Source organism: Equus przewalskii, chromosome 7 (genome assembly GCF_037783145.1).
Source record: "Equus przewalskii isolate Varuska chromosome 7, EquPr2, whole genome shotgun sequence".
Taxonomy (NCBI): domain Eukaryota; kingdom Metazoa; phylum Chordata; class Mammalia; order Perissodactyla; family Equidae; genus Equus; species Equus przewalskii.
In genome coordinates this window covers 77418753-77434498 of record NC_091837.1, presented here as the reverse complement: position 1 = coordinate 77434498, position 15746 = coordinate 77418753, and the positions used below count along the sequence as shown (strand labels likewise).

General features: G+C 47.9%; 1 protein-coding gene across 3 annotated transcripts in view; it reads left to right on the top strand.

Moving 5' to 3' along the window:
- The window catches only part of ALPK2 (alpha kinase 2), a 117631-nt gene extending 102118 nt beyond the window's left edge, over positions 1-15513 (top strand). For all 3 annotated transcript variants that reach the window (XM_070627773.1, XM_008524631.2, XM_008524634.2), the window contains 2 exons: positions 1419-1467; positions 14746-15513. In XM_070627773.1, the coding sequence (XP_070483874.1) occupies positions 1419-1440 (22 nt within the window). In that variant the 3' untranslated portion in view covers positions 1441-1467; positions 14746-15513. The remainder of the gene's footprint in view (positions 1-1418; positions 1468-14745) is intronic.
- The last annotated feature ends 233 nt before the right edge of the window (positions 15514-15746 follow it).

Below are 15746 nucleotides of genomic sequence, written 5' to 3'. Positions count from 1 at the left end.
GGGGGATGCTCAGACTGGTTTCTTTGCTGCCAGGCCCATCACTGAGCAGGTCACCTGCTGGCTGAGGGGAATACAGCAATCACAGCCTGGCTCAGATAGGACTAGAGTCAGGGGCAAGAGAGGAGGCAAGACCCGGGCCTGGAATCTGGCAGGTCCAGACACGTGAGTGGGGTAGCCCCATGGACCCTGTGCCCGGCCATCAAAGGCCTGTCACTAGATTTCATGGGTGAGACTGAGTAGACGGCCACTGAATTGGAGCAAGTGCCCATAGCCAACAGCCGAGAGAGACAGGGGCAGAGCTGGTCCCTGGTGTGGCAAGGAGAATTCCAGAAAGGCCAGAGGCCGTTCACACTCTGGGCGTCAGAGAAGTTTGCCTTCTTCCAGACCTGGCAGAGGTTAAGAGTGAGACGGGGAGGCGGGCAGGGTGACAGAGGATGGCTCTTCTCTACTGCAGAAGGTGATGGCAAGCTTGCCCTTCCCGACCGTGCAAGACAGGAGGATTTTCCGTTCTCTTTGCATCCTGATTCCTTAGCCACTCTCCTAATTGCTCCTGCTGGGGAGACAGAAGCAAAATGACTCCTGTGTGCCTGGGATTCTATCAGGAATGCCTGTGGCACTTCGCCGAACCAGAGTGGGAAGCTCAGGAGCTATTTTGCTGTTTTGGTTTGGAAGTCCCCCGCCCCCAATGGTTTAATGGATAGAGGTTAGGAAAAGCATCGAAGGGTTAGACCACGGGTGACACATGTAAACGTGTCCAAGCCAATGGTTAATAGTCAGCAACTCAGGAGTGTTTCCCTAGGTCTAAAGCCAACCCAGAAAATCTTCAGTCCTGGATCAGAAAACTGACTGTATGGAAATGGGAAATCACATATCTGGAGTTTGGCTTTGAACTGAGCAAATGCCATCTCAAACTTTCTCATGGATGACCTTGGGTACCCCAACCCATGCCCATTCCACCTCCCACTGTAAGAGTTTCCACTATGAATGAAGAATGAGAAGCAGACCTAAGCCCAAATCAGAGCATTTCTGGGCAGAGAGTTCATGGGACGAGGGACAGGTCTCAGAGCCATTCATGGAGCAGCACCAGAGGGGGCGGTCAGGCAAGCAGAGGACATCATTTCTGGAGCCGCAAAGGGCTTGCATTGTCTGGGGCGGCACACCCATGAGCCACAACTTCCCTGGACGGCTATGTCAGAGGCCCCCCCTCCCCATTATCATCCCAAAGAGCTGGATGCAAGTCTGAAAGCCTGTCGGGCTCCACAGAAAGAGGCCTCTGCTGATGAAAACAAGGAGGAACTTGTGTGTTTATGCAGGAAGGGAAATGAGGATGTGGCTGTCACTACCCCTCCCCTGAATAGATTGTCAGTCCTTTCTGAGGGGCTCCGTGTAAATTCTGCCTTTGTTCTCTCTTCCTATAGGTGTAGGGATGAAGTTAACTGACGTTGGCATAGCAACACTGGCTAAAGGGTGAGTAGGAAACAAATCACGTGCATTTTATCATTCAACTCTGGGCTCCAAATATCTTCCAGGCAGATGCCGTTAGGCTGATGCTGGCAAAGCAGATTTCTTGTCCTAACTGGGCATGACAAATGTTCCTGGGATGAATTCAATTCACTTCTCTCACTTACATAAAATATTTACGGACTTTGTTCTCGCAGGGAAGCACATTTATTTCCCAACTTTGAAACAAACAAGAACTCTGCAAACACATTTCAAGATTAATTACTAGCGGGAGTGTCATGGGGGGAGAAATGCCAGCATTATTGGGATTTCTTGTAACTATGAATGTTCCATTTTTCTACATTTAATATCTTCACTCTTACAAGCTTCTTTAAATATGTACTGTATATATCTTTTGCAATCCAGTGCAGTGAATTCAATTTGCATATTTTTAATGTATTTTTTCCCAAAAAAAGTACTTTAGGCTACTCCCAGACTTCCATGGTGATGATTCCAGGAGCAAATGGCTATGGAAGATTTGCGATTAGTTACTCTGGTCGTTGTCAATGGTTTTGTTTTCCTAATTTAGCATGGGATGTTGCTTTGCTCCGTGTAGGGTATGTCCAGATGGCACTATAACGTTTACCGGGGTATCTCTTTAACGCACTGTCCCTTCTCACTGCTTTGCTTGACCACCACTGGGGAGAAAGCAGGCTATTTGTAGGTCTTCATGAAAATAAAATTCTGGGTTGGGACCACCATTGCATTTGCCCACTGCTGCTGTTCCCAGGTACTGAAACCATTTATAGTGAAGAGGAAATAGTGGATCAGTGCCTTTTAAGAGGGATGGCTTATGTTTTAAAATGGAGGTTTTGTTATTGTTCAGATATGGTAAGGCCAAGAGATCAGGAGACGACTGCCATTGAAAAGATGGTTTGTTATGCACAGTTGCCAAGAGGAGGAGGCACTCCAGAACAGTGGGGAGCACCTGGTCAGTCAGGAGGCAGAAGGAGTGAGGGGAAAATGTGGTCAAGAGCCTTTCTTGTGGTTTCTGTGGGAAGCAATGCATGAGGCACGGTAAGCGAGCTCAAAATTGCCTAGTTTAAACCTTTTCAGCAGGCTCCAGAGTGTATGGATTGTCCCTAGTTGTCTGGTACCTGCCCTGGGGTGATTGGGGCAGTGGATAGTGGCCCGGGGTGTGAGACCCCAGTAGAGGCGGTGGTGGGAGTAGGTTCTGGATTGGTTAGTTCACCTATTAAAGGTATTCTAGAAGGCCAGGCATTTCCCACCTCTAGGAATTGGCTGTCTCAGGGAGGGGCAGTCCCTCCGGGGTCAGCAAGGCCCCAGACGTCAAAGCATCAGAAATACAGCAAAAGAATGGCATGATTAGTACAGCTTCCTGTCCTATGGCTGGGAACAGCTTATTTACATGGGCTTTCTGCTTATTTGAGACCATCAGCATCAGCAATGCTTTAACAAGCGTACTAATTTTCAACCTTAATGAAGGATGGAGAAAAGTAGAGGGAGTTGAAAAAAGTAGAAAGGGGACCACTCTTTCTTTTAACCTCCAGTTTATAAGTCTGATTCGCAAAGTTCTCGACGACTGCATGAAGTTTCTGATTTGGTTTTAGAACTAAGATGAAATTTGGATATTCTCCTTCTCAAAAACGCTCAGGATAATAAAATTTTGTGCTGACCGGACCCCTAAATGTTGTATGAGTCAGGGAATTCGGTCACGGCCTTGGGCGTGTGAAGAGAGCATGTCAGGAGGGCATACGATGTAGCGGGGAGAAAGGGGGTTTTAGAGAGATTTGGGTTCAAATCTTGGTCCTGCCATTTCTGATTCTCCTGGTGTATCCTCGCTTCTTGTTGTCATAGGAATTGGGCTGGCCCATGTGATGAAGAGGGTGACCCTGCATCCTGGTTTGCCCAGAACAGTACCATTTCATGCCTGCTGTCCTGTTATCCCACCTAGTTCGACATTTGTCCTGGGCATGTTTCCTCATTTAGAAGATAAATTACATCGTGCCCCTATTTTTGAAGGAATTTCTCTGAATCCCAAAGGAATTTCCCAAGTAAAGCTTTTCTTTACAGACTCCACGTTCTCTGTGGGACATTGCAAATTCAGGCATCAGCCAGACCTGGTTCGAAGGCTGGGTTTTTGTCTTACCAGCTATGTGGGCCCATGATTTTAAGTTCTCGAAGCCACTGATCTACAGAATGGGGACACAGGGGTCATCTTGAGGATTCCCTGAGTTCATCTACATCCAGTTCCTGAAGCTGACCATGCGCTTGACAAAAATTGGTTTCCTTTCTCCCTCGTGCCTCAGCCTGACACCAGAGTAGGCAAATTTCACACAGTTCTTTAGAACAACTTTCTATCAAAACAAAACAGAAACCTGCCCAAGAAGTTTCAAAAGCTAAGACAAGCTTAAGAGTGTCCTTATTTAAGACATCGTTTAAAAGCATCTTAACAGCTTCCAGGAACCCAGACCACATTTTTCTCCTAATCTAAAAAGAAATCCAATCCCTTGGTTTTGTTCTCAGCTTTAATGTGGCTTATCTGGCCTGGGACAGCTGCCCAAGACCCATTAGAAGAGCTGATGGCTGGAGACCAGTGCGAAATGTTGTCTATAAAGTGTTGCTCACTTGCTGCCTTCCTCCGAGGAGGGTGGGGGAGGACGGAGTGGGAGAGAGGGGAATTCCGGTGTGTGAGAGCTTTGGAAGGCATATCAGGTCACTTTGTCCACTGTTCCTTGGATTTTTTTTCTTTGAACTTTTCTTTAAGCTTTTCCTTTTAAGCCACAATTTTTTTTTTTCAAAAAGAAAACAAAACATTTCTTAGAAGCCCAGTTTAAAAAATTGATGAAAGGGGGACCTCTGATCAGAGTGTCAGGGCTGGTTAGGAGATCTCTTTGGAGGCAGCTGGAACCCCTCTGCTCTGGAGGGAAAACCAGCAGCCTTGTCCACCCTTCTCACGTCCCAAGTGAGGAGCAGAGGTGGGGGGAGGGGACCCCAGCTCTCAGGCCTGCGCTGCACCACATAAGGTGCCCGAGGACAAGGGGCAGATACTCAACATTTGGAGGCAAGAGGCGATTGAAGAAACTCTCCAGGGAAAGCTGAAACTGCAAAATGGAGCTCAAACAGTGGGAGAGACTTGGAAAGGGTTCAAATTCAAAGGCAGCTTGCAGACAGGCAGAGAAAAGTCCAGGTGCCAAGCAATCACAAGGAGAGGAGGAAAAGGTTGGGGAGCGATGCAGATGGCAGAGGGCTTTGGGAGAGGGGGAGAGAAGATCGATGGCTAAGCATCATTAAGCGCATTCTCTTTATTCTTAACAAGCACCCCCTGTTCACCCCTGCTGGGAAAGGAGAGCTGTGCCTTCTGAAGCCTGGGGAGTGGATGCAGCCCGGAGAAGCTGTGCTCCGTGTAGGCAGCCTTACCCATGGTCTTTCAAAGGCATGAGAAAGAATGTAAGGAGTGGAGGGGAGAAACAAAGAGGAGGCAAATCTGACTTACTTTAATAACAATTAATAACAATTAATAATAACAATACTCTGTATTGTTTAAAACAGAAAGAAAAAAATCTCCCATGTGTAGGGCCCCCTGTTCTTTGGCCAGCAGTGGTCAGGATCTTTTGTGAAAGGGGAACCATTGGGTCATTTAAAGGAAATATTCTCTATGTCTCAATCTGCACCGTATATTTGGCTGCTGGCACTCCAGTGAATGCAACCTGTCTTATTCTCTTTTCTGATACAAACTGGACTCTTGCACAGGTTTCTGATTTGAAATTGCTCAGCCTTTTAGAGTTCTCTGAACGGGAGAAGGAAAAATGCCTGATTTTATCGCTGGAGATTTGGAAGTTTTACCAAACCAAACCAAAACCAGTGGAAACCAACACGTGCAGGGGAGCGAGTCATAGTGGGTCCTGCAAACACCCACCCCTTCCAAGCCAGCAGTTGAGTTTCTGAGGAGACAGCAGATTGCAATTTAGCCACCAGAGGGCACTAAAGCCAATACTTTTGCCCTTTATTTTCTCCCAGAAAAGCCCATTTCATGTTGCTGGATTGAAGTAGAACAAAGAAAAGTACCTGAGCAGATTTCTTCCCAGTCAGTAAACATTGAATCAAAATAGGAATGATATAAATAGCCACAAAAGATGGCCACCAGCTAGCATCGCCTTTCTAAAGAAAGATGAGGCGTAAGCATGCATGGCGTGCGTTAGGCGGCCCTGACATGGAAACCAAATTCAGGAGACCCTGGACAGAATCACCAAGGGCTTATTCCCTGCAAAGGGACAAATGTGAGGTGATAAAGACCCAAATACCAGGGCAGATGCTTGGGGAGGACCATTGCCTCAAGAAAGCAGGCTCTCCTGGCTTCCCTGTGCCCAGCTCAGTCCTGCAAGCCATAAACAAGAGGAAAGATCAAAATAAAGACCTGCCTTCGGGTCTTCCAGAAAAAAGGCTCTGCCCTCAGCGCCAAGAGCAGCCCAGTTTGGAGCCCCTGTGTGCCCATGAGCAGGTGCAGGGGCTAAAGCCACCCGGGATGCTGAAGCCAGCCACGAGCCCACCGTACTTGGAGAGGAAGGGCAGAAATTAACTTGTGGATGGAAAGAAATGGGATCTAATATTCAAGAAACACACCCCTAGAATAGGCTTGTGTGTGTATGTGTGTGTGTGGTGTGAATGTGTGTGGTATGTGTGTGGGGAGGGTGTGGGGGGGTGTTTGTGATATGTGTGTATGGTGTGAATGTGTGTGGTATGTGTGTGGGGAAGGGTGTGGTGTGGGGAGGTGGTATGTCTATGTGTGTCTGTGGTGTGTGTGTGGGGTGGTATATATGTGTGTGAGTGTGTGTGGTATGTGTAGGGGGGTGGCATGTGTATGTGTGTGTGTGTGGTGTGTGTGTGGGGTGATATGTGTATGTGTGTGGTGACTCTAGGCAGGCTATTTAATGCAATGCATGAGCCTGCCGGGAGGGGAGGAAACAAAGAGACTTTGGAGCAGAATTTCCTGATGTCCTTGAAGTGCTTCTCACAGCAGGGCCCGGGCCACTGTAGAACCCAGACAGTCTAGCTGACTCACCGACACCAGGCTTTGAAGGACCAGTCTCACAGACCTAAGGGACTGAGAAAAGCACTTTTAGATCCCAAATTATCTACTTTCCCACACTGCCACCATTGTCACCTACCCTGGATGGCAGCCCACATCCCATTTTAATCTGATCGAGCCATTATGTAGTTCAGCTGGTTGGCCAGTGGCTGATTTATTTGGCCAGTCTTTGCCGTCAAGGAGGTCTAGAGGCCATGAAGGGAACACTCACCATCGTCACAATTTTGGCAAGGCTCACACTATTAGCAATGCTCTTGGTGTGTGTTCAGAGTCTCCTGGGTCCAGGACTCAGCCAGGACACACCCCCTGGAATAGCATGGCAGTCTCCTGGCCTCTGCCTAAAAGTCTTGCAAATGACAGTTCTGTTGAAGTGACTAGAGTTGGGAGCCATGGAGCTCCTCCCCTTCCCCAACGCTACTTGCTAGTTATCCCCCTGCCCATTCTATCCCCAGGACCTGAGGGACTCACAGCCAGGCTCCTAGTCATTGGTCATCCAGCTCCAGAGATAAGTCTGAAAAGAAAGAACATCTGGAAAGGTTGATGGACTCGAGATCACCCCCTGCAGGAAAACCTGGTAGACGGCAGAAGGGAGATGAAAGAAGAGAAAGAAGTCATGGCCAAGAGAGTCAGGAGTCACAGAGAGCCTGAGAGGAGAGGACTGAGTGAAGACCAGAATTTTCCAGAAAAAAGATATCAGTGCCTTCAGGAAGGTCTAAGCAAAATGCAGTGAGGGGACCAGGATACAGGGATGGAAGACGGAATGTTCTGCTAGGATGCCGTCAACTCAACAAATTTATCAATAGAAGACGAGAAAATGTCTAGAAGGTAGCCAGAAAACGGAAGGGGTGAGTGTATATGTGTGTGTGTGGCGGGGGGGGAGTGTGTGTGTGTGTGAGCTAGAGTGCCTGTTTGAAGCCAAAGAGAAGGAGCCTGTGGAGAGGCAAAGAATGAGGGATAACTGTGGAGTGATGCTCCAAAAGGGTGGAAGCACCTCTCTGAGGATTTCAGGGCCTGTCACATGAGGAAGGCCCCAGAGTCAGTGCTGTCCAATCCTGAACACGCTGGAATGGAGAGGGTGGCCTCTCCCCACCCTCACCCCGCCCCTGACATCAGACCAGATGCTCTTCTGAGTGGTAAAATCTAGGGAGAACGCTGATGCTCTGCTCTCGCCTTAACTGCCTGGCCCTGTGGCCCTTTAGGGCCTTTTTACTCTGCAGGTAAAATGAGAGTGGGCCTTTGGAATCAGAGCTCTGGGGCTCTAGGACAATGGATGAATCTCGGAGTGCCTATTTTATGGGGGTCTTGTCCCCAGTATTCCTTCCTTGGCTCTCTCTGTCCCCAGCTTCAGCTTCAGATGTTAGGGAAAGGACCGTGTGCTTCCTGCACATCCAAGGGACTGCGCTCATGGCCTGGAGCGTGGACTCGTAGATGACTGGCTCTCCTTCATCTCTCCAGGGCCCTCCCTTCTCTTCTCAGAGCTCACATAACAGAGACCCTCCTGGTTTTGAGGTGCCTTCAGAAGCAACAAGAGCAGGAGCCTTGCAAGCGTGCAGGGCTTCTAAAACGCCCTTGCCAGCAGGACCAGAGAATCAGAGTTGTGGGTGTGCTCTGCCCTCCTCTCTTTATACCTCTAGCATTCTGCTTTTTTCCAGCCTGGGCGGATGTCAGGGAAGAAAGTGCCAGGGCTGGTTTCCATGGAGGCAGCCGGGGCTGTTGCTTACACCCAAGGGAGAGGCTGGCGATAAAGGCAGAGAGTGGGCAGGGAGAGCCGGGGGCCGTAAGCCAAGAGGAGCTGGATTTGGTTCTAAGGGAGATGGAGCCATTTGAGCGGCTGTGTGACTATGACCTGACTCACACTCAGGATGGCCGTGGGAGACTGCCAGGACAAGGCGGGAGCAAGGACGACCACCAGGAGGCTACCACAATAGGCTGGGTGAGGGGTGGTGGTGGCTGGTCAGGGGTTCCCATGTTTGTGGGGGTGGGGTGCTAAAGTCACCTGTCCAAAAGGAGGAGGTCAGCTTGGAGACAACCTCAGAACACAACTTCTCTAGAAAACATAGATTCAGTTACGTTACAACATCCCCACCCCAAAGAGCTCAGTGGCTTTTACAGAAGCATTTTTTAAAGTGATTATGTGAAAGCAAGATTTCCATTGTCAGATAATTTGGAGAAACATAGATTGACTAAGTGTAGGAGGTTTCTTTAGTGTGAGACGTCAGAGGGTCTTTACAGAGCTGACATGTATTTCAGATGCCCACCGGGGCAAGGAAAAAGATTATATAGTATTTCTCACAGTACTTAGACCACAGAATTATTTTTTTTTTCACAGCACCTTGTGGGAGTTTTGCTCCTTTGAACATATTTTGGGAAACACTGACCCACAGGAAAAATTACATAGCATGGCTTACGAAGCCTTGCACAATTGTCCTCTAGCTTCGTCTCTCCTCAGAATGCCTGCTCTTGCTCAGAACATCCTCTGAACCTTTGCGCATGCTGTTCCCTCTGCCAGATAAACCCGGAGCTGTCTCTCCTCTGTGAAACCTCCTTAGAACCCACCAGGCATTTAGAAAAATTACATCCCCTGGTTTCCCATCGCTCTTTATCACAGCATGATGTAATTACATGTTGATGTGCCTGTCCTCCCTACAAGATGGCCAGCTTCTGGAAAAGAGCCACGTACTCTAGTAATCTTTTTTAGTCCCTTTATAATGTCTGCCATACAGCTGGTGCCCAATGAATGAAGAAATGAATGAACAGACATGAAGAAATGGAGGGTATTGATGGAAATGCAGGTATTACTGGATGGTTCCATAGTGGGAGGCTCCCCAGAGCCTCTTCTTTTACACATAGGTGACAGTCTGTTTTACCTGTTCATAAATCCAGCCCTGGATTTATTTTACACACAAACACACACGTACTTACACACTCACCGCCCCCCCCCCCAATCTAGGGGTTTATTTCAATTCCTCACCCTCATCCTCAACCTGAATTCTGTGTCCTTGTAACCATTCCCTATACATTAAAATTTTCTTCAGAAAGAATAGCAAACTAAAACTTCTATTATAAATAGCTTCTGGCTTGTTTCTAAAAGGATTACCCAAGTGTGGAAATTCTCTATAGGTTTTTCTTGTCTCACCTAGTTTTCTCTAAGAGAGCCCTTTATGAAGCTAGTCAAGAACCTTGGTTTCTTCAGCACAGCCAGAGGTGGAAGTCTCTGCAGCTTCGCTGCACTCCCTCCCCTCTCCAGGTGTGTTTGGAAGCAAGAAATTGCACAGAGAAGCTGTGATAAGCTGAGAGAGAAGCTGGCTATGCTGTCAATTGGTGATTTTTGTAAGAATCTGAAAGACCGTAACGTCCATCATCAAGAAGAGAAGAAAGAGGAATAGTTTTTAAGCAAGAAACCAGCCTAGCATAGTTTCCAACACATAGTTAGTATTGGATAAATCTTTGTTGAGTGAGGGCAGGATTATGGAAATAGAGAGCTTCCTAGCTCCTCCCAAAGTGGCATGTTACAGAGTGATTTTATGATGTTGCATGACACAAATTTCAAAAGTGGAAGATACACCTGTGTTCCAGTTTAAGTATGAAGATGTTTCCAAAGTCAAATAGGGATGATTTGGGATCATTCACGCTGTACTCTGTCTGCTTGCTACTCCAAGAGGGACCCCTGGACCAGTGGCATCAGCATCGGCTCAAAGCTTGTTGGTCATGCAGAACCTCAGACCATACCCCTCACCTTCTGAATCCAAACCAGCATTTTAACAAGATCCCTGGATAATTGATATGCTCCCGTCCGAGGGGAAGATATTGAAGAAAATACTCCATTGGATGATGTTCAGTGGAATAAATGTGGTGTTCCACTTCTGGAGACAGTGAGAGAGGATGGATAGATTAACATGAAGCAATGGGCTAGAAAATTATACTAATTTGAGGTTAAGGATAAAAAGATCCAGTTAGTAAAATTCCACAGAGCTAAGGTTTCTAAAGACGGAAATGCATGAAAAACTTCTCAAGTGCAGGCTTCTTTATTCTATTCTGTTAAGTTCCCAGGGCTGCCAGAACAGATTACCACAAATGAGGTGGCTTAAAAACAACAGAAATTTACTCTTTCGCAGTTCTGGAAACTAGAAGTCCAAAATCAAGGTGTCGGTAGGGTCGGTTCCTTCTGGAGGCACTGAGGGAGAATGTATTCCATGCCCCTCTCCTCGCTTCCGGAGGTAGCCGGCGCTCCTGGGCTTGTAGATGCGGCACCCCAACCTCTGCCTCCGTCCTCACACCTTCTCCCCATGTGTATGTATCTTCTCCTCTTCTTACAAAGACACAGGCCATATTGGATTAAGGGTCCACTGTAACCCAATATAACCTCATCTTAACTAATTACATCTGCAATGACACTATTTACAAATAAGTCCACAGTCTGAGGTTCTGGGAAGGACATGACTTTTGGGGGGACACTATTCAACCCAGTATATGAGAGCTTGGTATGAGCAAACTCATGGCCCTTGAAAAATTCTGGATTAATTGAGGATGTTGCCCTATTTTCCTTCTAGGCAACAGCAATGGCTGTGAATTTGAGAGAACAAGAGATCAAATAGATGCCCAGCATCCCTGGCTGAGACAGAAGCCAGATTGAGAAAGGAGAAAGATTTTTAATTCTGTAGATACTAGGTAACAAAACAAGTCTACACCTGAGATAGCCAGGGGAGGGAAGCTCCATATTCCCTGAGAGGCCAAGTTGAGGGTCCAAAATTAGACAGAGAGAGGAAGAGAAGTTCAGAAGTGTGATACGGAGACTGCCTGGGCCAAGATGAGCTAGCTATGGTGTCCATTCATTTGTTCCCTCATCCTTTATCGAAAAGCCTCTCCTGGCCAGTGTTCTAAGCATAGAATAGCATCCCGGGAGAGATGGAAGTCCGTGCAGAGAAGACATGCAGGCACACCCCAAATTCCACCAAGCGGCTCTGGTCCCCACAAAGACACAGGGAAGAGATTGGCGAGGTTTCTTCTCGTGGTGTGGAGAGGGTCAGGAAGGGCTCCCCAGAAGCCCTTGAGCCGAGCTGAAGGGGGCTGGGGTCTGAGAAAGGGGCTCCCGGATTGTGCAAAGCTCCCTTCACTCTAGGTCTCACCATGCCCAGGCACGGCCTTCTCTAGTGACACCCAGCTCCTGTCTCTGCTGCGAGACTCTGGCTTTCTGTGAGGACCCTAAAGAAAGAAGGACGTGGAGGAAAAGAGGGAGCCAGATTCCTGGGAACCTCCCAGGAGCTACTCCAGACGGCTCCCCCTGCTGGCTGCCCAGAAGTCCTGCTCGTTTGTCCAAACTCAGCCTTTTCCCTTCTAGAGGGCGGGAACCATCACATCAGGGCTCACTTGTTACCCAGCATTACATACTTAAGAACTGACAAGCAAATATTTCTGGGAGGTCGCAGTGTGAATTAGAGTTTTTCCTCTGCAGAGACTAAATGTCATTCGAATGTGTAAAAGCCTCAAGGCAGCCTGAGACAGACGACCGTGGCTTGTTTCCCATGTGCTTAACCAGAGAGGCTGCCCCTGCCCGTGACCTTCCGACTTTGTCTGAGACACTCAGGAGTCTGAGTGAGACAAGCGAGGCCTCCCTCCAGTAGAAGGACGGGATTAGGTTTTCCACCATGTCTGACAAACACGGGCCCAGGCGGCCTTGCATCCTGCTAGGGAGTGCTTGGGCATCCAGGAGACGCTGACATTTCAGCCTTTCTCTTGGTCTCCTATGGGAGAAGATAGAGATGTAAAGATGACGTGGTTGGCAGCAGAATTTTTCTACCCTGCTAGATTCAACTCCTGTCTTAGGCTGACTTTTCTTCAACAAAGGAGGTTGGCTTTTAGCAACAGAGTCATTTTTCACAAGAAAATGGACTGTGGGCTCCAGGGGGCAGAGCCGATCCCTCACAGGAAGGAGGAGGGAGCAGCTGGATTCGTAACAAACAAGCTGCTTGCGGATGCTTTGGCTCCAGAGATGAAAGAAACCTTTCACGCCCTTCTTGAACAGCTTAAATCCCAGCTTGGATTTCACAGGGAAGACTGCAAAGTCCCAACCCATTCATTCCAAGTTTGTTGACCCGAATGGTGTCTACTAGCAAATGAAGGAAGGCCAATTTCTTGAATCCTATTAGCTATAGATTCAGCATCATGCCAGCATCGCACACTTCTTTTTGCCAATTTCTATTTGGCCCTGTTCATCAGACATGGCCAGAACTCTCTCATATGCAGTGGGGCCAGTTTTATGGGCATGCACCCCACAGAGCCGCCTGCTCAGAAGGGCCCTGGGCTTATTCAATGCATGTTTTGCTGTTGTTGTCTTGAAAGTCTTAATGATTTTTGGACAGGAGCCCTTGTTTCTGTTTTGCACTGGGCCCTGCATATTATGTTGACAGTCCTGTACGCAAGGTGCACCCCCTGCCCCTTCCTTTTACCTGGAAAATCCCGTATCCTTCAATCTCAGCTTCAATATCCCTTCCACAGGCAGCCTCTGTCAGTTGCACCAGTTATAGTATTGATAATTGCAATAATAACATGGCCAACGTTATTGAATGTCATGCACTGCATGTCGTGCACTGACCTAGGTGGTTTGTATGGATTTTCTCCTTCCGTCCTCTCAGCAACCCTTTGACCAGCTTTCTTGGTGGATCTTGTTCATCTGCAGGTGGGTGGGGAGACTTGTCTGTTCAAGGCCACTAACCTACCGTGTTTGGGATGTGAAAACACAGTTGTTTACAGTTTGAACATGAAATGTCCCAACTAAAAGGAACAGCCCAGAGCTTCTCCCAGGCTGGTCAGCCTGGGCCCTCCTAGAGCCTACCAGAGACAAAGGCCCAGATCCCTCCTCTTGGGGAGAAGACGAGTGTCACAGGCGAGAGCTCTCCTGTAGGAAGAAGACTCAGAGGGCTGTGTCCTAATCTTGTTCTGGCACCAACTCTCTTTGTTATCCTGGGCTGGTCCCACAACCACTCAGCCTAAATTCCTTTAACTGTAAATTGAAGGATCTAAACTAATTTCTTCCTGCCCCAAAGTTCTAGAATTCTTTCCCAGAATCTCTGGGTGGGACAGGGTGGCTGTTGGATGACCAAGACATCTTCTAATTTTTATCAAGATGGTCCAGCACTAGTCACTATGACTAAAAGGAAAGGGGCAATAACCTGCTGGTGTATGGGAGCTGGAAGCACCTAGAACACTCATATAATCACAGGCCTTTGATCTTCACTGTGCAAGCCCATGGGTCTTTGCCTTAATTCCACAGGGTTTGTTTTTTCTATCAATAGTTGTGTCAACCATTTGGCCATCCTTGCCCAAAGTGTAGTAAATATATTTTCCATGCACCGTGAGTTTCCCCTTTTAAAACTGGTGAAGTAGGGGCTGGCCCTGTGGCTGAGTGATTAAGCTCACACGCTCCACTTTGGCAGCCTGGGTTTCGCCAGTTCAGATCCTAGGTGCAGACCTACGCACTGCTTTTTTGGCTTTTTTGTTTTTCTTTTTCTCCCCAAAACCCCCCAGTGCGTAGTTGTATATTCTTTGTTGTGGGTCCTTCTAGCTGTGGCATGTGGGATGCTGCCTCAGCGTGGCTTGATGAGCAGTGCCATGTCCGCATCCAGGATTCGAACCAACGAAACACTGGGCCACTTGCAGCAGAAAGTGCGAACTTAACCACTCGGCCATGGGGCCAGCCCCTACACACTGCTTATCAAGCCATGCTGTGGTGGCTTCCCACATAGCAGAATTAGAATGACCTACAACTAGAATATACAACTATGTACTGGGGCTTTGGGGAGAAAAACAAAAAAAGAGGAAGATTGGCAACAGATCTTAGCTCAGGGCCAAACTTCCTCACCCAAAAGTAAATAAATGAATAAAGCATAAAAAAATTTTTTAAAAACTGGTGACATGTCCTGTTTAAAAAAATTGTGTTTCGGGCTGGCCCCGTGGCCGAGTGGTTAAGCTCTCGCGCTCCGCTGCAGGCGGCCCAGTGTTTCGTTGTTCGAATCCTGGGCGCGGACATGGCACTGCTCATCAAACCACGCTGAGGCAGCGTCCCACATACCACAACTAGAAGGACCCACAATGAAGAATATAATGCTATGTACTGGGGGGGGCTTTGGGGAGAAAAAGGAAAAAAAAATAAAATCTTTAAAAAAAAAAATTGTGTTTCCTTCTACCCAAACGCACAGGTACAAAGGATTTAAAGGTAACTGCTCCATGACTTTCATCGATCAGTTTAAGGCACTGCACCAATGCAACAAGTATTGTAAAATGCTGGGGCTGAAGTCGCTTCAAAACAACAACCAGAGACAGAAGAAGCCAAGCGTCGGGAAAAGCAAAATGCAGCCCAACTCCACCACAGGGAAGAAGACAGCACCCGGGACCCCAGCTCAAAGGAAAACCTAACGCCCCGTGTGAACTGACGGCCGCCGGCTAGCAGCACGCAGTCTTGTGGCTGGAACTCTGCAAACCGCCAGGAGAGACGACGTGGCCTGCGGAGAGAGGTGTGACGGTCCTGTGCCCAGCTGTCTGTGCTCCAAGCCGCTTCTAAACCAGTCACCTGCTGTCTTCGCTGAAGTGATTGCAGAGCGGGACTTGTGACCAGACTTGCGGAGAGACTGAATCCACTGTCGGTCTCTAAGACAGTCCGTGTTGCTGTACACCTTTAGCGTTTTTACTGACCTCGCCTTATGTGCCTGCTGGTGTATTTGCGCGTGGTTGTGTTGCCAAGGACTTGGTGCTGAGCAGTGTCTGTCCGCAGCCTCAGGATCTCTAGACACATCCAATTGCCATAGAAACAGAAAACATGAATTCCTTCATCGGGTCAAGTTGTCGCACTAGTGTCGAATATGCTATTGTGGCTGGAGGTGGCTTCCGAAACGTAAGGCTATTGCCCATCCTTATTTACACATCCAGTTATAATGTTCTGTGTAATTAAATTCATATTTAAACAAAAAGTGTAAGATGCATATATCAGCACAGGCACTTGTTCTTTAGAATTTGTGCCCTATTTCACATTCCCCCAGGGTTACTAATTTTCTAATAAGTTTACTGGAGCACAAAATATTTGCGTCTGCGTTTTCCCCCATTCTTATATCACTATTTCGGTTTCATCAACTTTTTTAGAGCTTTGCGCTTTAAACCCAGGCTCCCTAAACCAGGGTTGACTCATGCTGGGTTACACAGGAAG